At 49.5% G+C, this 22,008-nt stretch overlaps 1 protein-coding gene across 1 annotated transcript in view; it reads right to left on the minus strand.

Annotated features, from left to right (window-relative positions):
• The window catches only part of CEMIP (cell migration inducing hyaluronidase 1), a 70,982-nt gene extending 50,782 nt beyond the window's left edge, over window positions 1-20,200 (minus strand). Inside the window, exons 1-10 of the mRNA XM_065872131.1 lie at window positions 20,107-20,200; window positions 15,719-15,865; window positions 15,082-15,220; window positions 14,126-14,362; window positions 10,778-10,957; window positions 8,312-8,382; window positions 7,234-7,329; window positions 6,285-6,406; window positions 1,219-1,351; window positions 232-423 (exon numbers count right to left, since the gene is read on the minus strand). Coding sequence (XP_065728203.1) covers window positions 232-423; window positions 1,219-1,351; window positions 6,285-6,406; window positions 7,234-7,329; window positions 8,312-8,382; window positions 10,778-10,957; window positions 14,126-14,362; window positions 15,082-15,220; window positions 15,719-15,865; window positions 20,107-20,200 — 1,411 coding nt within the window. The remainder of the gene's footprint in view (window positions 1-231; window positions 424-1,218; window positions 1,352-6,284; window positions 6,407-7,233; window positions 7,330-8,311; window positions 8,383-10,777; window positions 10,958-14,125; window positions 14,363-15,081; window positions 15,221-15,718; window positions 15,866-20,106) is intronic.
• Window positions 20,201-22,008: the final 1,808 nt, after the last annotated feature.

Below are 22,008 nucleotides of genomic sequence, written 5' to 3' on the forward strand. Positions count from 1 at the left end.
CAACTCTCAGCCTGGAGCCAAGTTTAGTGTGGAGAAGCTGAACCCTAGACTGCCTGTAGATGCACGAGTAAGAAATAAATGCTTGCCATGAAATTTTAAGGATTTTTTTTTGTCATGCAGCATTATTATGGCAATAGCTGACTGACACAAATTTGTTTTGATTTCAGTCAACTTTAAGCCTAACAATTTTCAGCTTCATCAGGCCTAGGGAGGGGTGAGGGAATGTCCTACCTGCTACTTTGACCTGCTTGGAGGCACAGGCTTTGCAGGGGAGCACCTGGAACTCTTCTGCCTGGTACATGGAGTAATCAGTACTGGCAATGACCAGGATATCTCCGGGCTTCCATGACTGTACGTTGTCTTCCAGATTCAGGATGGTGCTGTTCACGTTGGTGTCGATGGTGACAGTGAGTTTCGGCCTGACTGTAACCCAAAACAGGAGAGACTGAGAGACAAAGCTTTGCTCCTGGCAAACTTCTGACTCCCCACCTCTTCCCTTCCCCTCCCTAAATCAATAAATGCCAGGTTTGCCTATCCAAAACCCAAATCACCAGGCTCACCCCATCCAAGTCTTGGTACAGGTTTTTTGAAGTCAACAAAAACCCTACCAGAAAAGAGCCATTCATTAGCTCTGGGCACGGGAATTTTCCACTAACTCCTTAGCTGGAGTTAAATGTGGCTGCCTCACCACACCCGTTTTGCAAAAGATGTGAAACAAATATAGTCCCTCTCAACTATTATTTTCAGTAGCTGTAAGCCTCCCCTCCAAAGAACTTCCATCCCTAATGACTGCCTTCGGGAGATGGCCAAGTGCCCCTGAGAACAAACCGACCATTTCCAATCCCTTCTAACGAGCACCTCGAGAACCAGGTTTAAAATAATATCACCCAAAGAGGCCATGAGCTGCGTGTCTGTGCAGGGGAGGGCTGCAGGAAGGTCAGCTCTGTCCACTGCACCCTGGTTTTCTTGGACCAGGCCCTTCCCCTTCCTGAAAGGCATGTGGGCAGGGTGGGGCTCTGATGGCTCCTGCCAACTCCGAGGACCCTCCCACAGCTCCTGTGTCACAGAAGTGCTCTCCATCGCGAGCTTGGTAGGAGCACGGGGTCACTGAGATGCCCAGAGGCAGCTGAGCCAGCCATCAAAACTCCCAATGCATAGCTGGCAGCTCAAGGAACCGAGCCACGGTTGCATTTCTGTCCCCAGCAAGGAGCTGCTTACCAGGCTTCCCACAGAGGAACCGCACACGGTAGCTCTGGCAGTCTTGGCCCTGGTCATAGCACACAAACCTATAATCCTGGCCTCTCTTGTAGACAACCTCGGTGGTGAGGTTAACTCCATCCACTGTAGTGGCCTGGGAACAGCATGGAAATTACAGAGCAAAGTCATTTCTTTTTGTAGAGAAGGAAAGTGATGATTAATGTTATAAACATATACGCACGAGTCTAAAATTGTTCCTGCTGCAAAACTTATTTACAATGGCCTTAAGTTATTATTCTGACGTTTCCCCTTCTCGATTTTGTATAAGAAAGACAGCATGAAGTCACAGGATGGATAAACATCTTGCCTGGGCTCCTGCCGTATTTGGTATCCAAACCAGTGACTGACTGCCCTGGTGAACATTTTCTGGAGCATTTACAGCCAGCACACACTCTTTTAGGAGCTGTGCTGGCTGCTTTCTTACAACTTGTCCCACTCACCACCACGAGCACCATCCAGAGTGGCCAACATTTATTGAAGACTCACTATGATCAATCCACTGGTGCCTAAATGTGGCTCCACGTCCTGTGGGGAGTCTTTAAAAACACTCATGCCCAGGCCCCATCTGTGGAGTCTCAGATTTGATTGTGTCCAGGGGGCAGCCTGGGCATCAGGACTTTTAACGGCTGCCCAGGTGACTCCAATGGGAAGTCATGTTTGAGAACCCCTCTTGGAGTTATGGGGCTACATACATTATTTCATTCCCTCTTCTTGGCTATGAGGTCTATGAGACTGTTGCTGGTTTTACAGATTAGGAAACTGTCGCTCAGAGAGGTTGGGTAACTTGCCCCTTTGAATCTGGACACATCCGACTATATGGCTGGTGCTTCGCAGCCCCTCCCACTGCTGCCCTCAGGCACTGCTGCCTACTGCCCTCGGTTCAGTGTCTGTCTCCTTCCAGGGGCTGGTGGGTTCTGGAAAGGCCAGGTTTTGCCTCCCTCCCTGATCCCAGCATCCAGTCCAGGGCCTGGCACAGAGCACAGTCTCAGCTGATGAGAGCTGATGGGCGGGAAGCTTCAAGGCCAGGTAGAGAATTTAGGGAGTGGGTTCAGAGAAGGGCATGGTCCCTGCCAGCTGGGGCTCATCCCAGGGCCGGGTATGTCTGCATCATGACTGTGGCTGTCATCACAGACTTGCAGTTTAGAGCAAGGGCTGCAGCTGTTATCCTCTTTGGCACAGAAACCAAAGGGACCAGGGCTGGGCAAATAGGAAGGTAAAATTTAGTCAATCGAAAAAGGCGGGGTGGGGGGGAACTTTTAGGAAACCCTGCTTTGAACCCAGCAGATAGCCGCTGCCCTTGGCTTGGAAGGAGAGCTATGGAGACGTGAGTCCAGCCAGAATGAAAATTCAGCCCTTTCATGCAAGCAACACACCCACAGCCATTATCTGGGGTGATCTCCACAGCAGAGAGGCAGGCATTGCGGACTTGCTCTTAGAGGAAAACACTAAGGCTCAGAGGGGTTTAGAAGCAAGTTCAAGGTCACCTGAATGTCAAGCCCATGCCTCTGACCCCCAGATCTCTTCCCCTGAGGCCAGCATGTTTTTCAGTTAAGACACCCCTTAATATTGAGAACTGAGCCTGAAAACGTCATCCAATGGAGCTGGACGTTTTTTAAGGTGCAACATCCGGTAAACATTCCAGGAAACCTCTACTCAGTCTTGCTGCTTTTCTTGTTTTCCTTTTTCTAACCGTAAGAACGACCTTAGCTTTGGATAAGAAGAGTAAAAAGAGCTTTACCACTGTCCAGTGAACCTCGATCTTCACTTTAAGTAGACACGATGTGATTGTTACTCGTGATAATAATTATAAAATAACTGGCAATATCATAATAAACAATAACATAGGAAAATAATTTTAAAATAATAAAAAAATTATGGGCACTCACTCACTATGCATTGTTGCATTAAATCCACAAAATAATCCCATGAGGGACACAATTCCTATCTCCATTTTTGCTTATGAGCAAATTGAGACACTAAATTAAATAACTTGACTGATATCTATGGCCAGGATTGCTAGTGAGGATGACCCAGGGTGCAAGATTTAAGGCAGCACTCACTGTCAGGGTCATGCGAGTGCAGAGTCGGCACCTGGGAGTGAGTGCCACCTTAAATTTTGTGCCTCGGGCACCTCACACGTCTAACCATAGTCCTGTCACTTCTGATAAGCCATAGCTCACAAGTGACAGAGCTGGATGCAAACTAGGAGCCATCTGGTTTCAAAATACATCTTCCAACCACCAGACTGGCCTCCAGCCACTGTGCCGGGGATGAGGGAGAAGAGGGGACTGCCCAGTATGGTCTCAGCCCCAAGGATGTGTGAGTCCAGTAGGTTCCACTGGCCTTGAAGGGCGGGTGGGTTTTAAGGGAGAAGGTGGGAGGAGAGGAGATTTCAACACAGGAGAACCTCAAGAAGGGTGATGACATGGGAACAGGGGACTGTGGTTTTGGTTTTGATTCTGCAGAATCACAAGCTATCAGATCTGGAAAAAATTTCCTTGAGTTGAGGTCAACTGTGTGAGTCCCATTTCCTCTTTCTTTCCAACTCGCCATCCTGCCTAGGTGACAAATGTCCTTAACACCCCCTCCCCCTCCAGAGGATTTGACCACGTCAGGGTAGAGCAAGTATCTGGGGGACCCCTTGTGTGGGGCGGCCACAGCCCTGGAGAGTCTTCAGGTGCACCGGGGCCTGCACGGTGGTCAGAGGTGGCCAGTGACCACAGTAACCTGTTATTTCCCATAGTGGCAAAAATGGGCACATGGGCATTTCAGTTTTGTTTCAGTCTCTCTGGTGGGTTAATTAACTAGGGCATTTAGCTCCTGGCTGACATGTCTGACACTCTATTTATAAAGAGGATGTAATCTTGCTTTTCTCACCTGTGGTAAACATAGGACAAGCCTGGCTTTGCTTTTCTGACTTCAGAAAAGCCCGGAATATATCCTACCTCGTTGTCTTTTATGACTAGAAAGAGATGTTCTGGCTAAGTCTGGGGTCACTACTGATTAAAGGTTGACGGTGAGGAGAAAAGGGATGAACCTGGCATTTCCAGAATGCAGCACTTCCTCCTTTCCTTTAGGGGTGGAGCTTTGATTCACTTTTGGAGGCACATGACAGGTTTTTAGATGACTGCCTCAAGGAACCTTTGTTTTGCCAAGAACAAGCCAAGATTTTATTCTGGAATTGAGAGTTTTGACCTAATAAGGGGTTATAACACTCGGCAAAATATCGTCAAAGAATGCACTTTTGCGGGAAGGCCGGCCCAAGCTTCTGGGTAATGGGGAAAACTGTTGTTGGGCCTTTTATTCTTCTCTGGACCTCGAATAGTCGAGACCTTGAACTCGGGGAATTCATTGTCAAGGATACTCCTTCTGTTGGAAGGCAACTGGGCCCTGCAATATGGCGGCAGACTGGTGGTTACAGAGTCTGGGGTTGGGTCCCCGTGGAAGGTCTTGGATTATGGAGCTGGTGAGCAGTCACATATGATTATACATGTAACATATGAAAAAATATGTATACTTTCTCCAGTCTCTTCTGCTATCTCCAAGCCTTTAGTAAAGTTTCATTCACTGTGTTAGCCTGGGATTAACTGTGCTTTGACACTCTCAGGGAAGAGCCCGTATCTGCGCTGGGAGCAAAGTTACTGAGAGCTAGAAATGCCTAAGAAAAGCTATTTTCCTAGCATGGAGAAGTGGTCTTCTAAACAACAGTGATCTGGAGCCAGGCAGCTGGCAGAGCAAACACCAAGAGGGATTTGTAGAGCATGGAAGCATTCCTCGAGGATTTCCAGAAATACTTGGGGAGGGAGTGCTGGTACAAGACTGGACTTCCTGTAGCCAAGTGAACTGGAGGAATAAAATGATGGCTCTTTCAGAATGAGAGCTGGAACATTCAGGGTTGCAAGAGAAAATTAAAATTAAATCTGGGAAGTATGTGCTTTGGGGGAGTCAGCACTTTTTGATTCTGTTGGACCCAAGAAGAATCTCCAACGTGTAACTGAATCTGGGTAAATCCTTCTCAGTAACGCCGGAGCCATGTGAACGGAGAGCCTTAGCCAAACAATGAGAAAGGTTTCCCTGGCCTTTGCTAACCGCAGAACAGAGTGTCCTCTCTTGGAAAACTGGTCCCTTGTCCCAGAGTCCCTCTACGATGCAAGGCAGATGGCAGAAGTACTGCCTCAGGGTGGGGTCAGGGGGTGGAGGGGTGGAGGCAGTCAGATGACCTGGAACCTGCGGTTAGATAATCTGAAAGAAGGTGGTGTACAAATGTTGCTATTTGTATTGGCTGAAAGAGGATGAAATGGGCAGGGATGGTCTTTCTCAAATGACCCCTAATTCCCTATCAAACAGTTAAGTGGCCCCAAACCTTGTTTTGGAAGAAGACCAGGCATAAGGAAAGAAACTCCATTTCCTTGCTCATGTCTCTGTCTTTCTTCTGGTCCTTTGAGCTCGGAAGCTTACCAGCTGAGCCACTGAATTGTGAGGGCTGCCTATTCACCCCACACTTTCATGATGGAGCCAGCTGAGAAAGTCTAGGTCCCCCTTGGACAGAGTTAACTCCAAGTGAAGATCCCGAGCAAACACCATCCATTCTGCAAATGCCGGCTTCCATTAACTGAGTGGAGAACAAGGCTGTACGTGTTCTCCACCTGGGCCAGGCCCCGCCAGCACCCAAGTCCCGGCCAGATCCTGTGCACTCGAGGTCCCAAAGGAGACCAACGGAGGAGTGAAGCTGAGTAGGGCAAACCCAACCCCACGCTGGGCACCCTCAGCTGTGGCTGAGGAAGCAGCTGGGGAGAAGGAAAAGGAACTCAGCGGTAGAACCCAGGAGAGAATCTGAGGCCTCGCTTTGAAACTCACTGGTGGGGAAGCCTGGAGCAGATACACAGCTTCCACGTCAGTCTCTAAAATGAGAACTGGCTTTACCAATGTCACAGGAGGGCCGTGAGACTCACACCACTCAAATGGCACGAAAGTCTGTGATCTACAGAGTCTTCTTCGAGACAAAGCCTTTATAACTATTTGGTTACCTGTATATCGATGGGGCGATTGCAGATTTTCCCTGGGTGAGTGGCCCGGAGGTCTGAAATTTTCTCCCCACCTTTAGTGTAAGACACTTGGTCATGTTCAAACCACTCTGTCCATTCCACATCTGGGAAGAAAGCAAAGAGCAGGGTCAGACGAGCAAGGGCGCAGGAGAGCCAGCCACACTCCGTGTAGCCCCCAAGCAGCCTTGGCACAATGGGAATTGAATACCATCTGTCCAGGTTCTCACCAGGCTGGGTACCAGAGGCTTCTAAACCATCTGTCAACTTCCCCCACCTCTCCCACCTTTTTATTAAAAGTGCCTCTTTTTTTTTTTTGGTACTCGGGCCTCTCACTGTTGTGGCCTCTCCCGTTGCGGAGCACAGGCTCTGGACGCGCAGGCTCAGCGGCCATGCCTCGCGGGCCCGGCCGCTCCGCGGCATGTGGGATCTTCCCGGACCGGGGCACGAACCCGTGTCCCCTGCATCGGCAGGCGGACTTTCAACCACTGCGCCACCAGGGAAGCCCTAAAAGTGCCTCTTATTGACTATCTTATTTTATAAAAGCAATAGATATTCTTCACTACTGCCAAAAGGAGAAAGACGAAATCCATCCATGAGCCCATTATCCAAGGATGGCAGTGAGGATTGCTTCTTTCCGTGCCCCCGTCCCCGTGTGTGTGGGCTCCTTGAAGGCTGGTTCCTACTCCTCCTGTCCATGTTCTCTGTTCAGTGCCAGCACCTGGCACAGAAGAGGTATTCCCTGAGAGGAAACATCCCCCTGGGCTATTCACCACGGAGACGTGATTAATTAAAGACAGCTCTCAGTTGCAAACTAGGTCGACACTGCCACAGTCAAGTGGTCCTATTGGTGCAAAAGAAAAGTCGTCGTTCTTCAAAGCCCTGGCCTTTTAGCCCCCTGTGAAATTTTACCAAGGTGTCCCAAACTCCTCACCTTGAACCCACTCGCTGGATGAAGAGACATTGAAAAGCTCGCCATGCTCCGTCCGGAAGAGTTTGAATACCCGGGCAGCAGCAGAGCCGTGGTGTCCTGTCAAAGAGGAGATCAGAGGCGTCAGCAACCAGACCGACCCCCAAATTCAGAAGGATGTGATGTGAATGCAGAGAAAGCCCCTACACACATGGATCTTGAGTCATTTTGTTAAAAAACAAAAATTTCAGGCCAATCTTTCCAGAGCAGATTATTTATTGTCCCTTCTTTTGCTTCAGTTTTGCAAGTTTAACTGCAGTGTTCCAACAGTGCTATACTTTGGAACCCCATGGTTTCTCATGTGAATTCCTCTCCAGGATTAGAACCGGCAGTACCTTCGGAAACCGTCCCTGGGCAGAGGAGGCTGGTGCTATGTGGTAACAGCCCATCCAAAGCATCTTTTGTTTTTTTTGGCCACACGGCAAGGCTTGTGGGATCTTAGTTCCCCGACCAGGGATCGAACCCAGGCCCTCGGCAGTAAAAGCGTGGAGTCCTAACAACTGGACCGCCAGGGAATTTCCCAAAGCGTCTTTTTTTTTTGCGGTACGTGGGTCTCTCACTGTTGTGGCCTCTCCCGTTGCGGAGCACAGGCTCCGGACGTGCAGGCCCAGCGGCCATGGCTCACGGGCCCAGCCGCTCTGCGGCATGTGGGATCTTCCCGGACCGGGGCACGAACCGCGTCCCCTGCATCGGCAGGCGGACTCTCAACCACTGCACCACCAGGGAAGCCCCCCAAAGCGTCTTTTTAGCTCAAAATATTACCCTTGCTGGTTCTGTCCCAGTTCTCATCTTTCCTGTGTCACTTGTTTTGGATTAAACCAATGACAATTTCTTTGCAAATGTAAATATTATCTTAGTGATTGGCCTTAAATCAGTATGGACTTTTGCCACTCATGTAACCTGGCCATTAAGCAGCTAGTCACTCAACAGGGTGTTGGGTGGTGGATCAGCCATGTTCTGAGGGTGCAGCGTGGTTCAAAAAGCCCCGAGTCTCTTGGTCAGAGAGACACTGGAGGGAATTTGGTCTCTCGCCATTTATTACCGTGATATTCAATGTGGTCTTCAACAGAAGAAGAGGGATTTCCTTTCACAGTTAGGAAACTCCAAGGGTGTCTGAAAAACAAAAAAACAAAAAAGTTCTTCACACATCTGAGCCTGTACTGGAGGTAGAGTTGACGCAGAGTGTCACACAGAGGCTGTTTGGGGAAATTAGTTTCCAGGCTGGGCTTCCCTTTCTCCAGAAGAAAAAGAGTCTTTCTCTGCAAGCCCTGGCCTTCCGAACCACTTGGCTGGCCTGATGTTTGGGGACTGTGAACCTCTGCAACTCCATTCTGGCAGTCGACAGGGTATGAATCACAAATAACAAACAAGCCCACAGACCTACGTACCACCTGCCAGGCTCAACTAGGTTGTGAAGCAAGTGCTCTGATTCCTTTAGGAAAACAAGGAAACATGCTCCAAGGGAGAAAGCTTATTCCTCTCATGAGTTAATCTCGAGGAAAATGCCACAGGCAGATGTGACTGAGTACCAGGAATCGGCACTGGGCCTTGGGAAGGAAAGAAATACCTCTTCTTCCTAATGAGAAGCAAAGGAGAAAAAGAAGGGGTACCATTTTGGAAAGTTATACACTCCTCTTTTCTCCATTGAAGCGTGCCCTGCTCTAGGGTGGGAAGGTTTTCTTATCCGTTTTTGTCTTCCCCCAATACCTAACCCAGCCTCTCGCTTACTGTGAGATGTCAGTAGGTCTTGGTCCTCAATAACTTTGATTATTTTTGTTTTGATCTCTTGTCTTGGAAAGTAAGTCTTCATCGAGGTTGGGGATTTGACTGTGCCACCCTTGCTTAAAATCTTTCAGTGCCTGCCCATTTGCATAAAAAGCAAGCTCCTTGGCCCAAAGCAAGAGGCCCTCCTGTGCCCACCTTGGCAGCTTCACCTCTCACCCCTCCTGTTCTTGTTCTTTCGCGCCCCATCATCAATTCCCATTTAATGTCTGCCTCCCGGCGAGAGCTCAGTACTTCCAGAGACAGGTCAGAACTTACCATGAGAGCTCAGTACAGCTAGTCCAGCCCTAGTGCCTTATGGCAATATTTGCTCTACAGTCCCTTCCTGGGTGAATGAACAAATGATGGGTCCAAGCCTCAGATCTTCTACTGATTTTAGGTGCTTTGAGTTTGTCGTTCAAAGTGGGTCTATACAAATGAAGGGTAAAAATGTAATCCCTGCCTACCTATCTCCTTCACTTATAGAACATAGCACCCATCCTTCCGTGGCTCTTGTTTATAAGGAGAGAATAGTAGCTAACGTTTATTGAGTTCTTATTCTGTGCTACACACAGTGGCAGATATTTTGCTCGTATTATCACAGTTACCCTCCCCAGAGCCCTTTGAGCTGGCGCCTCAAATATCCCATTGTACGGACACAGGAAGCCTGCAAAGAGACCGTGAGTCACTTGTGCCGCCACCTAGCAGGAGGCGCAGTCCAGACTCAAATTCAGGCCAAGTTGGATCTAGATCTTGGACTTCTTCTGCCGAGGCCCGACGTAGCCAGTCCCTTTGTGGTTCTGCCTGTCATTGGAAATTAACTAACTGGCCTTTTGGCTTATAACACAGTGAAATAGCAGCACCCTTGGTTTTGGTTAACAAAGGAGTTTTAACAGTTCTAAAGTGTCACTGTCATTCTTCGGCTGCTTGCGTTTCCTGCCCAAACCCTTCCAGAAGGAGCAGCCCACGGGCAGTCAGAAAAAGCACCCTTGAACCCGGAGTCCTGTCCCTGCCCAGGGGACCTCTGCCCAGGAAGTAAAATTGCTTTGCTCAGAGCCCAGAAAAGGCTCTGGCCCACCCCCATTTTGCCCACGGTCTACAGAGCTGGAGGGAGGTGCATCCCTATCTCCAATAGCTACGGGACAGATGATCTCAACTTTCCACTGAACCGAGATCTGATTCAACACGATTAAAAGGTGTGGCTACTGTGGGGTAAATGGCTTCCTCTTGGTGCCAACAGGTGCGCGTGCCAAAGTCAGGCATGACGCCGCAATCCAAGGCAAACAAAACACGCCCTGGAGCACATCAAAGGGCCCCTTCTGCCTGGGGGCTTGGCTGGGCAGACGCACTTTATGGGGTCTCTAAACAGATGTCTGCCAATCCCCCCAGGCGTGTTCTGACCCCGTTGCTAAAGAAAGGGAAAATGACCATTAGCTGTACATCTGAGGCACAGCTTTTACACACAGTAGATGCTCAATTAATATTTTGTAAGTGGCCGATTGAATGAATGAGTTCATATACACAGAGACCTGTGGAGCCTGAAGAGTGGAACATGCTTACAAGGCTCTCTTTAAGAACAAGCCCTAACGTGCCCAATGCGGATGGATCACACGTCTGCACCCCCCAGGGTCACCACTGAGGGTGATGTCGCCTGGGGAAACGAGCAAGGAAGTTAGGTAAAGTCAGCCTCGGGGAGCGATGCTTCAGTGTTCTGGAGCCCTGGGGAGGTGGAAGTGATGGGCGATACCTAAATCCAAGGTGTAGAAAGTGTTTGCTGCCCAATCTGGTCATCGCCTTCCTGGCCACGTCGTCCAAGTTTCGAGAGCCTTCATCATTCACGGCAACAGAAAGGATCCTGCCGTTGGGCACTGTGTTTAAATACTGGGCCAGACGTTCACTCTCTTTCTTGGATCTGTAGGTGTCAAACCTAAAAAGGGCAGAGAGAGGGGATTTTAATAGTCCTAACAGCGGCCCAAAAAGAGAAGTCTACGCACTTACCTGTGGTATGACAACTAACACGCCACCCAAAGATCTCAAGGGCTATGATTTTTAAAGAAAAAAGCTTTCATTACAGCAAGAATCGATCATCTCAGACTTGACAAAGATAACCCACCCTCATCCACGTACCATAGCTATGAAATATAGATCTCAAAAAACCTGCATCCCAGGTGACAAGAATTTACAAAGGAAAGACCCAGTTGTGTAATGATCTCAACTCTAAGTATAAAGTGTACTTGTTAAGTATAAACGTTTTGTACGATGACAACGGAAATTCCGAAAGAATCTGTCTTAGAACTTCACGAGCAAAATAATTCTAAAACGAGTCTAGAAAAATAAACCAGCATGAATAGCTAAGATTTGGGAAAAGGAAAACAGTGGTGGTATGGGGAGTGGCGGGGGGGTGGGGAATGTATGGGCGCTCCTGAGTCCTCAAACTGGTTTTTAATTGTTCCCATAACCTGGTCTGACCCCACCTAGGCCCCCTCCTTCTCCAGTGCCCCGCCCCAGGAATCGTCTGCTATGAGCGTAGTACAGCTCAGGGTCCCATGGTCATACCCCATATGCCCACTCCTGCCTTCACTCATTCATCCTTACCTCCAGCCAATCAAATACTTCCTTCCATCCAGCCGAGCAAATACTTCCTACCGTTCAAGAGCCGACCTAAGTTCTTGTTTCTGCAGGTAACCTCCAGGTAGCCAGGTCTCAGGTGACCACAGCCTGCGTTTCTGTGTGTGTTCAGGGTTTATTAATACCCTTACTCACACACATTCAGCTCTCAGATTCCTGAGCCCACTGACTCATACTTTACCCGAAGGAGATTAGGAAGGAGCAGGTATCCTGTCTTTGGAACCTCCACATCAGCTATTGGGATAACATCTCATTAAGCACTTCAGTAATGAATTCAACTTCAGGTTGGCTGCTGCAAGTAACCATGCTGTACTACTTAAGAAGCAGCGCCACATCCGGAGAAAACCAGAATTCAAAAGGATGCATGCACCCCGATGTTCACTGCAGCACTATTCACAATAGCCAGGACGTGGAAGCAACCTAAGTGTCCATCGACAGAGGAATGGATAAAGAAGATGTGGTACCTACATACAACGGAGTATTACTCAGCCACAAAAAGGAGCAAAATAGTGCCATTTGCAGAGACGTGGATGGACCTAGAGACTGTCACAGAGGGTGAAGTAAGTCAGAAAGAGAAAAACAAATATCGTATAATATCACTTACATGTGGAATCTAGAAAAATGGTAGAGATGAACTTATTTGCAAAGCAGAAATAGAGTCACAGATGTAGAGGACAAACTTATGGTTATCAAGGTGGGGAAGGGGGGTGGTGGGATGAACTGTGAGATTGGGACATGTATACACTACTATGTATAAAATACATAACTAATGAGAACCTACCGTATAGCACAGGGAACTCTACTCAGTGCTCTGTGGTGACCTAAATGGGAAGGAAATCTAAAAAAGTGTGGATATGTGTATATATATGACTGATACACTTTGCTGTACAGCAGAAAGTAACACAACACTGTAAAGCAACTACGCTCCAATAAAAATAATTTAAAAATCAATATAATATAATATCATAAAATTCAAAACAAAAAGCAGCAGCAGCAAGGAGTCAGAACACAACTGAGGAGACTGTTCTCTCTCCTGTGAAGGTAGAGGCTCTCTGATAGGTTTTGTGTCCATCAGCTCAGCCTGGCTTCGTTAACCGTGGTCTGAGGATTGCTCCGTCCCAGACCAAGCAGGTGGCTGTCAGCCCCCGTGGGGACAATATAGTGGTTTAGGGCCTGAGCAGATCTGGGTTTGAATCGCAGCTCCAACACTCCCCAGCCTTGTGACTCTGAGCAAATTTGGCTTCACCCAACCTTAGCGTTCTCATCTGTATAACAACAGAACCCACCTGACAGGGGGTTTCTGAAGATTCAGTTATATGCGGCAGATAAAGTGGTTAACACAGGGTTTTGCACAAAGTCCAGTGATCGTATTATTGTTACTAATATCCACCAGAGGGCAAGGTTGGCTGTCCTGCATGCTTCTGCCCACCCTGTCCCATATCACAGCTGATTCCCTGCTGCCTTCCTGTGGCCGCTTACAGCTCATGCCCTGTTTCTGAGGAGTCCCATATGCCCGTCCTCCAGCAGGACCAGGAAAGCTGTCTCTGCTTGCCTATTCCAGCTGTGCCCTTCCTAGTGGATCTTTCTCTCTGAGTGGCCTGAGACAGCCTCTGCAAGGCCAGGGCAAGAGCCCCCGGGAGAGCCCCCTCTGCAGAATCTGCCAGGATACCTGAGCCAGGGCAAGGGACAGGGATCGGGAGACTTGCCCTATCTGCCTCCGAAGTATCTCTCAAGTTCATCCACTTCTGTTGCCACTGCTTCCACCTGAGTCCTCGCCGGCGACCTTGCTTGCCTTGACCATGCAGAAGCCACCTAACCACCTCTGCTGGCTTTACTTTTGCCCTCCACAAACAATCCACTCTCTACACAGCAGCCAGTTCCTTTAAATCAGATCGTACCCTTCTTAAAGCCCTTCGGTGGCTTTGCATCCCACTAAGAATAAAACCCACCTCCTCTCTGGGCCTCCAAGGCCTCCACACCCACCCCTGCCTAAAACTCTGACATTATGGCATCTCGTTTCCATCCCTCTGCCCTCCCATATCTCTGCTGGCCCTTCCTCCCTGTGAGAACGTCACGCCCTTTCTCACCTCTGGCCCTTTGCACTTGCCGCTCTGTCTTGAAAACTCTTTCCCTGACTCAGCCTCACCCAGCGGTCCTCAGCTCCAATGCTGCTTGTTTACACTGGCCTTTCCAGACCGCGTGATGCAAAGTGGCCTCCTCTAGTTACCCTCTACCCTCTCACTATGTCTCTTCCCCCTAATTACCGACGATCACAGCCTAAAACTATGCTGTGCTTACATGTGTGTATGTGTGTGCAAACATGCCTGTCCCTGTTCAGTTCAGCTTGGATTTCTGTCTGTCTCACTCACTGCTGTGCTCCCAGCCTCTGAGCAGCGTCTGGCTAGGACACATGCTCAGTAAGTGTAGGCTGAATGAATGAATGTGTTTACGTGAGGGCAAACCTTACCGGTCAGAATGGATGACTGTCCCCGATTTGGGGTCAATGACATGAACAATGACTCCACGGTGACCCCAGCTCCTTTCGAAAAAATAACCTCCCTCTTGCATGCCACCGGGGTGAAGAGTCTTGTTCAGAAATGTCCAAGAGAGCTTCTTCTGTCCATGCAACTCAAGGGTACCTCCTCTGTCGACGCCGATGTACTTGAGGCCAAAGTAAGGGTCTGGCTGAACGTCTTCATCAGCCCTGCAAGAGAGAACAGCTCTCCATGGTCGGCCGACACCTCTCTTTACTGGATGCTAAGCTCAGGGGGGACTGCACTGCTCTTGACTCCCACTGTGGCCACCTTGGACCCAGTTACACCTGGTGATTGCTCGAGGTCCGTAGACATAGCATTGGCAACCAAGGTTGTTGTCCCCCACCAGACCAAAATGTGTCCAACAGGCCAAGCAGAAATACTTATCAATAGTTAATATGTTGGCACTTCTTTCCAGTTCTGAGTATGTTATATTTTGGTCCGTATCAGATGTGGGATCACCTGGACTGCATACCCTCGTGTACTCTTGGTTACTGATTCTGAGAACTCCCAATTGCTTGAAGAGGGAGCACACCAGAGGCAAATACTGCATGGGATTTTTCTTTATCTCGTCCATCATAAGCTATTAATAAACATTCACAGAGACCCCCTCAGCCATGACATGATTAGAAGGCAGCAGAAAGGCCGGCAGGGGTTTCTGTAACTTAAGTCCGGACCTGAGCCACAATAAGTAAAATGCCTCACGCACTCCTCCAACTCACCTGAATCGCCACTGTCTGTCTCGTTCATGATTACCGTCTGGCAGGACCTAATGATAATTCCTTTCTTGCGCTAAAGCCTTGCTGTCTTACCTCCCTCTCTTCCACGAAAAACCTCCTTCCCGTCAGATCCAAGAGTATCATGTGACCCATGGAAGCTGTCTACCCACCTTCCATACAAAATGATGCTGAAATTGCCCTGGAAAGGGCAGAGGGCACTCCCAGCATGCAGCTCTCCTCCGTTGTCAATCAGGATGTGCCGGGTACGCAAAACAATTGCCTCATCTTGGTCTTTAATGACTAGCTTTCCTGAAGAGGCAGGAATGGAGTGAGGTTTAGGAAGACAAGTCTTAGTGGTGAGATTATAGCAGAGTCAAGGGCAGACCTCCTAAGCCCCTCATGTGTCATCCCTCAGGCAGGCAAAGAGGCGTGTCTTTCCAATACTTCTATGCTTGCTGTGCTTAGGGTGGTTGCTTTTCTCTATGCCTTGCGATGTGTAAATAACGCCTGCTTGGTTTACTGCTATCGCTCCATGTGCTGCATTCAATGAGCGAGCGTCTGAAGGTCAGATAAGCAGGAATGCTCAGAGCACCAATAAGAAGTTTCCTCCATAAATGCTTCTTTCACTAAGACTGGACCTCTGACAAGCCACTCCTCAGGGCTCAAACCACCAGATGCTCTGACATGAACCCAAAGCACGTGACATTTGTTCTGTCCATCTACAGTTATGGCGACCTGCATCCCATCTGCTAGGCTCTGAGGCAGCGGACCAGAGAGAGATGGGGCAGGGGAGGGAGACTGGCTTACCTCCCTCTGAGATGCGGATGGAATGGACCGTGGCAGACGCGATAAGCAGCAGTGTTCTGCCCTGGCCTATGTGCACGTAGTAGTCTGGGTCATGGCCAGGGTTCCAGGGCTGCAGCTCAGGCCACTGATCAGGGCACTCAGCTGCCACTGCAAAGGACAGAGAGATGTCACTGCTACCACCCACCAACGTCCCCAAGCAAGGACTGCCACAGACCACAAGCAGGGTGGGGTGGGGAGTCTATCGTGCATTTTCATGGCCCTTGCCTTCTCCCTACTAGAGCTCAAAGCAGGGCCCTAGAAAGCAAAGAGAACCCCTGATATAGGAGCCAGGAGGCCTGGGATTTAGTCAAATGTCCTTCATTAGTTCATCCTTTATCTGTGAACGAGTCACTTCCCTCTTCTGGACTCAGTTTTTCCCTTTATAGAATGAAGGGTAGACCGGATGACTCCTCAAGACATTCCGAGATCGAAAGTTAGGCGATGATCTACCCAGATCACTTGCATTCCAAGGCATCCTTTCCCCTGGAAAGCATTGTTTAAAAAGTTGGCAAAGCCTTTTCCCCTTCTGCCTGAGAATTTGACTTTTAGTTAATTTTCTCTGTTTCCGGAAGCCTGAGAAAGATGGTATTCTAGAAAGCATGTTCCCAAGCAACATCTTATAACAAAAGTGACCCCTGATTAGTAAACGGCACCTAAACTGGGAGGAACTATGCAAAACTTATAATGATCCTGGTGGAGATGTCTTGCTTGGAGGCTTCCCTGAGTGCAGGGACTCTCGTAATTGGGCAAATCCCACACAGCAAGTCTGAAAGTTACATCTATGGAGTTGCTATAAGAGATACTAGCTCTGACGGGGCAATACCCACACCTGTCCAATGACAGTCTTGTTCCCTCTCACCTAAGGAGCTGTCATCTGGGGAACAAAAGAAGATAGCTTCTGGAGGCTTGTAGAATGCTTCCAAGACCACTCTCACGGAAGAGAAACGCCTGACGCTGCACTGATGGTGGGCAGTGTTTCTGTCCTAGGCCCTTTGAAGTTATCCTGATGCCAGGCATGGCCTGTGGTAGCCTCATGAGTCTGAATGTTTAGTTGAACTCAAAGCCCCCACGGTGGGTGTTGCAGACCTCTCCCCGACGCAAGTAGAAGCAGTGGGAGGAGTCTCTCCTCCTACAGCTAAGAAGGCTCTGTACCCCAGTGGGGTACCATGTATGGTGAACAGAGGACTGTCTCAGAAACTGGGAAAATCTCCCTTGACAGCAGGGAAAAGCCCAGAGGGAAAGGAACAGGCAAAACAAAATGAGAATGGCTTGCCTCAGAGATGGAGCCCCAATGCCCTCCTTTTTTTCTCTCACTAGAAAGTTGTGAGCAAGCATGAAATAGTAGTTTTTTTTGTTTTTTTGCAGTATGCGGGCCTCTGACTGTTGTGGCCTCTCCCGTTGCGGAGCACAGGCTCCGGACACGCAGGCTCGGCGGCCATGGCTCACGGGCCCAGCCGCTCCGCGGCATGTGGGATCCTCCCGGACCGGGGCACGAACCTGTGTCCCCTGCATCGGCAGGCGGACTCTCAACCACTGCGCCACCAGGGAAGCCCAAATAGTAGATTTTAAATAACTGGAGTGGGATGGAGAAGGAAGGTGAGGTGTAGTAAACCCATGGCGGGGGCAAGGTTTCAGATGGTGAAGACCCTGGGGAAGGTACTGGAAGGAATGGATGCAAATTCCACCCTTGGGCACCGAGCAAGGGCCACTAAGGGAAGCCATGTCTCTTGAGCCAGGTGGGTGCAGTGGACAATATCCACGACATTGGGTGGGACCCCAGAAGGAATTCTGGCTTCAGTACAATTACTAGCATGTCAGTTCTCAACGTGACTCGATTTCGATGTGGCTGTCTCCAGGGTAAGATTCCATGTTTATATATTTCAAGAGAACTGGAAGGGCGCTGCTCCTTTATCTACTCAGCATTGCCAGATGTGGACTCCGGAAGCCCCCATCACATCATCGGCCCGGCCCATCTGAAAGCAGCGGCTGGCCCTTCTCTTCTCTGCAGGGCGCAGGGCAGGCACCTGGTGCGTGTTTCCTGAGTCTCACTCCCCACCGTCCCCTCCCATGCTCCATAACATCCTCCTTTATGCCCCATCTGCCTCACTGTCAGCCCTAACTCAGGTTTTGGATCATTTTCATTAGGAAGAGAATTTCACTTTTTTTTTGGAGTTTTGCTAAAGCAGCTCTTCCAAGATTCTGTAAACCCCATGGGACTCAAATAGTGGCAAAACAATGAAAAAATGTGGCATTTACTCATCCGTGGATTTTTCATTTTAATGTAAGAGCAGGGTTGCCAGCAAGCTGCCAGGATGGGCCGAGGTAGTGGTGGGGGCTGGGGGCCTCTGCCTGGGCCCTCAGTAGCCAAGGATGATCACGAGGGCTCTGGAGCCTCCGTCCAGCTGAGGGGCTTCTGAGGGCCAATGCCCATCCCTGGGTTTGCCTTCAGATGGGTCAAGTGCTTGGCTGGCCTTCAGCAGAGGTCAATCAGAGGCTCTGGGCTGCCCTCCACCTAGTCCTGGACCTGGAGTGTCTGCTTCCAAGGTGGTGACTCCTCAGCCATGCGGGGAATGCATGTGGCGACTGGTGAGCCCAGAGATCCAGGCATGGAGCCGTAAGCGTGCCGAGAAGGAATCGTTCCAACTCCACGGGACCAAGCCCAGGGTCTCACCACCCACATCTCCTAGGAGAATCCCAACTGCCCCTTTATCCTCCAACTGCAGGCGTTTGTATCAGTCTTTGCATCCAGGTTTGGAAGCGGTCAGCCTGACACTTGTAGGCTCTCCTGTCATCAGAAGCACAATTCCCAGAGCTCCAGCAGCTCTGACCCCACAGCATAAGCACAACAGTTACAAGACTGGCCGCGGATGAACGCCCCTTCGCTGGAGCTGGAGATCTTGCTCTTGGTAAAAGTTGGTTTCAGTGGCTCTTCATTTGTAGGAATCAGTGAGTAGCTGGCAACCGTCAAGGCCTTTGCGGAGATATCACCACAGCAGCCACCCTTCCCGGGAGGGGCTGCAGGAAGTGGGATTCAGAGAGGATGCAAGCCCTACTCGGAGCATGAATGGCAGGGGGTTGGCTTCTGCATCCCTCTGACGTCAGAGAAAAGCAAGAGGGAATCAAAGGCACAGCCTCCTTTCCAAATGGTTTATAGTCAAACAGAAGAGAGAGATCCAGGATGTAAGAGGAAATACCCAGAGACCTCCCCAAGGCCGCGAGGTGATTCACCTTAGAAGAGAACCCTAAACCCAGTTCCTGGCACAGGGTCAGTGCCCCCTTGGTGGTTATTAACTGAATAAATGATGGAAGGACGAAATGAATGAGTTCAGGCAATATTGACAAATACTGCTTGCTTACTATGTCCCCTAAGGACCAAAAAGATTCTACAATGAATCACATTGAAGGGATTTCACTAGTTATGATTAGAGATTACTTCCTTGCACCAGTGGGCTGAGAAAAACAAGATATAATACAATGTAAGGTCCTTTATTCTTATTGTAGAAAAGCATTCAGCTCAAGTGATAATAACAGCCTTTTTTTTAAAGCAATCCATGGCGATGGTATTATTACTCAACCTCTATTCAAAATTTTTAAATGGTCCCCAGCTCTCAACTTCTACCCCAAGCTTGGTTTATTTGATTTTGCTTTTTTTGTAGCCCACGCAAACTTGCCTAGTGCTTCTGGATTTTAATTCAAAATCACTCAAAGAAAAAGCTGACGATATCGAGATCAGAAAAAGAGATCTAAACCTCACCTAGAGCATCACGGCTAACAAGGTGCTTTAATGCACCCAGATCTTATGACGGCAAAGCAGGAAGGGAACACTGAGATCAGGTGGCTCGGAGGCGGCAGGCCGGCTGGCAGATATGTGTTTTTTGCTCTGCTCCACCACCACCCTGAGTGTTTGGTAAAATTTCAATTGGTTGCCATCCTTTAACAAGTAGAGAGCTTTTACATGAAAGTCTAGATTTCTGACTCCTCTTAAAAATTCAATAGGTCTTGCAACAGGGGCCCCGCCTCCCCATGTGGTAGCAATTGGCCGGGACTGAGAAGTGGGTGTCCCTGAAGAGGGGCGTGAACTCCCCAGGTGACCACATCTCTACCTGGCCAGCTTCACTGCTTTGTGTCATGTGCCTGGTTCCTGTAGACACTGAGTTTGTAACCCCTGAGCCTAGTCTAACCCCCTCATTTTGTGGATGACGAAACTGAAGACCAGGATAAGACTTGCCCAGGATCAGCGAGTTAGCAGGGGCAGGCCAGAGCCCAGCCACCCTGACCCCACCCTGCGGCTCCTTCTCCTGGCCTTCCTCGTGGAGATGCAGAGGTCCAACTGCTCTGCAGTGGCTCACCTGTGGATGCGGCACCAGGAAAGCGGGCCAGGGCGAACCAGCCGATTGTCAGCAGCACCTTAAAGGAGACGTCCGGACCGTGAGCCGCTCTCATTCTGGCAGAGCGCTCCCTGAAATAAAAAAGCACACTGAGTCAGACCTGCAGCCTCCCCAGGCTGGAGTCGGTTTGTGGGGCAGACACACACACAGAGACAGGGCCACACGGACACGCAGAGGCCGCGCCAGTATGGTCAGACTCCAGCCGGCCAATGCAAAGTCCTCAGCTGCCATGACTCAGGGCTGGGCAGATCAGGGCATGAAAGCCCTGTCACTGTCCCGCCTGTGTCCTGCAGCTCAGAGACCCGGTGATGGATGGAATTTCATCCTTGGCGCTCGAGCTCACTACCCTCCAGAATGAAGGGCTTTTTTTTCCCCCTTAAGTTAAAAACAGAGAAAAACAAAAAATATTCCCACTGAACATGAGCTGGAAAATAGATGCCACCAACTTGCTGTGTGATCTCAGCTGATCTGATTAACCTCTCTGGGATTCAGTTTCCTAATCTGAAAAATGAGGATGTGGACTATAGCTGATTTCTAATATCAGTCTGTGCTTCTAAAACAAGTCTTGATGATAATACTGAGATCCTAAATACGATGCCTGTGTGTTATAAACCCTTCTAATATTACCCATCCAGGAGGAAGGCAGGGCAGAGATAGCTAATTGTCTCCTAATATCCATTTTTCCCTGGAAAAGAACCCCTGGGTTTTTATCTGGGCACACAGCCACCTAGAATAAAGGCTACCTTCTCCAGTCTCTCTTACGTTAGTTGTGATCTCGGAATTAAGTTCTGGCCAATATAGTAAAAGTACAGTGTGTGAATTCCAGGATATGTCCTTAGGGAAAGCAGGAAGGCTTTCTTCCCTCTTTCCTGCTGGCTGGAATATGGATATGATGCCTGGATCTTCAGCAGCTATCTTTGGCCATGTAATGGGAGCCATGTGCTGAAGATGGCAACGCAGAGAGTAAGAACCTAGGCTCTGACCCTGTGGAGAACTGAAACAGCCCTAGACTGTGGATTTATTTTTATGTGTGACAGAATTAAATGAATTTTATTACATTCCTATTTTATGAAAGCCACTTTTCTCCCCCTTGTACTCAGATAGAAGGTGAATACGGGAACCTGTCTAGATAAACCTCAAGACAGGAACTTTAAAAAGAAGTTCCCCTTTCATAATATAATGCCAATTCCCCTTTCATAATATAATGCCCTTGGAGAAACATCTCTGTCTTCAAGTCCTGTGTGCCGCACAAGAGCGCTTAGGAGGGGCTTGGGGAGCGACCAGCTCCAGCTTCCACGCCCACGTCCCCAGGTCCTCCCCAGAGCATGACTGTAGTCATGCCTGGAAACAAACAGATATTCTCCCACACTGAGAAAGAAATCTCTCTCATCCCACACAGGCTTCTCCCTTTGAACGAGCTCAGGGACAAATCTGATCGTCCCTGACCTTTCAGCTCCTGGTGAAGCACTTTGTGTGAGCTCGGCAAGAGGGTCTGAAACGGAGCACCCTGGCCCTGTGCCTGGTCCTTCCCGCACAGGTGCGCCGGGGAGGCCGGGGGAGGGAGGAAACCATACTCGCAGCGTCAATGCCCGCAGTGTCCTCCTGGCGGGCACCCTGCCTGGCCCTGGCCTGATATGCCGAGAACAACAGAACCCATTCTAGTCGCCTCTGCAGGGCCGCTGATGTCAGGTGTCACCGCATCTGGGAATGGCGCCTTTCCCATGGCCCCCAGAAGAGGAGTGTCTGCTTTCATGCTCTTTGCAATAAAAAGAAGGGGACACCGGGACAGGAGTGTTTTGTGGCCCTCGGGGAAAGTCAGAGCCCAGCTCTCGAGTCTCCATCTGTTTAGAAAAACCAAAGGTA

The sequence above is a fragment of the Phocoena phocoena genome, chromosome 2 (genome assembly GCF_963924675.1).
Source record: "Phocoena phocoena chromosome 2, mPhoPho1.1, whole genome shotgun sequence".
Taxonomy (NCBI): Eukaryota; Metazoa; Chordata; class Mammalia; order Artiodactyla; family Phocoenidae; genus Phocoena; species Phocoena phocoena.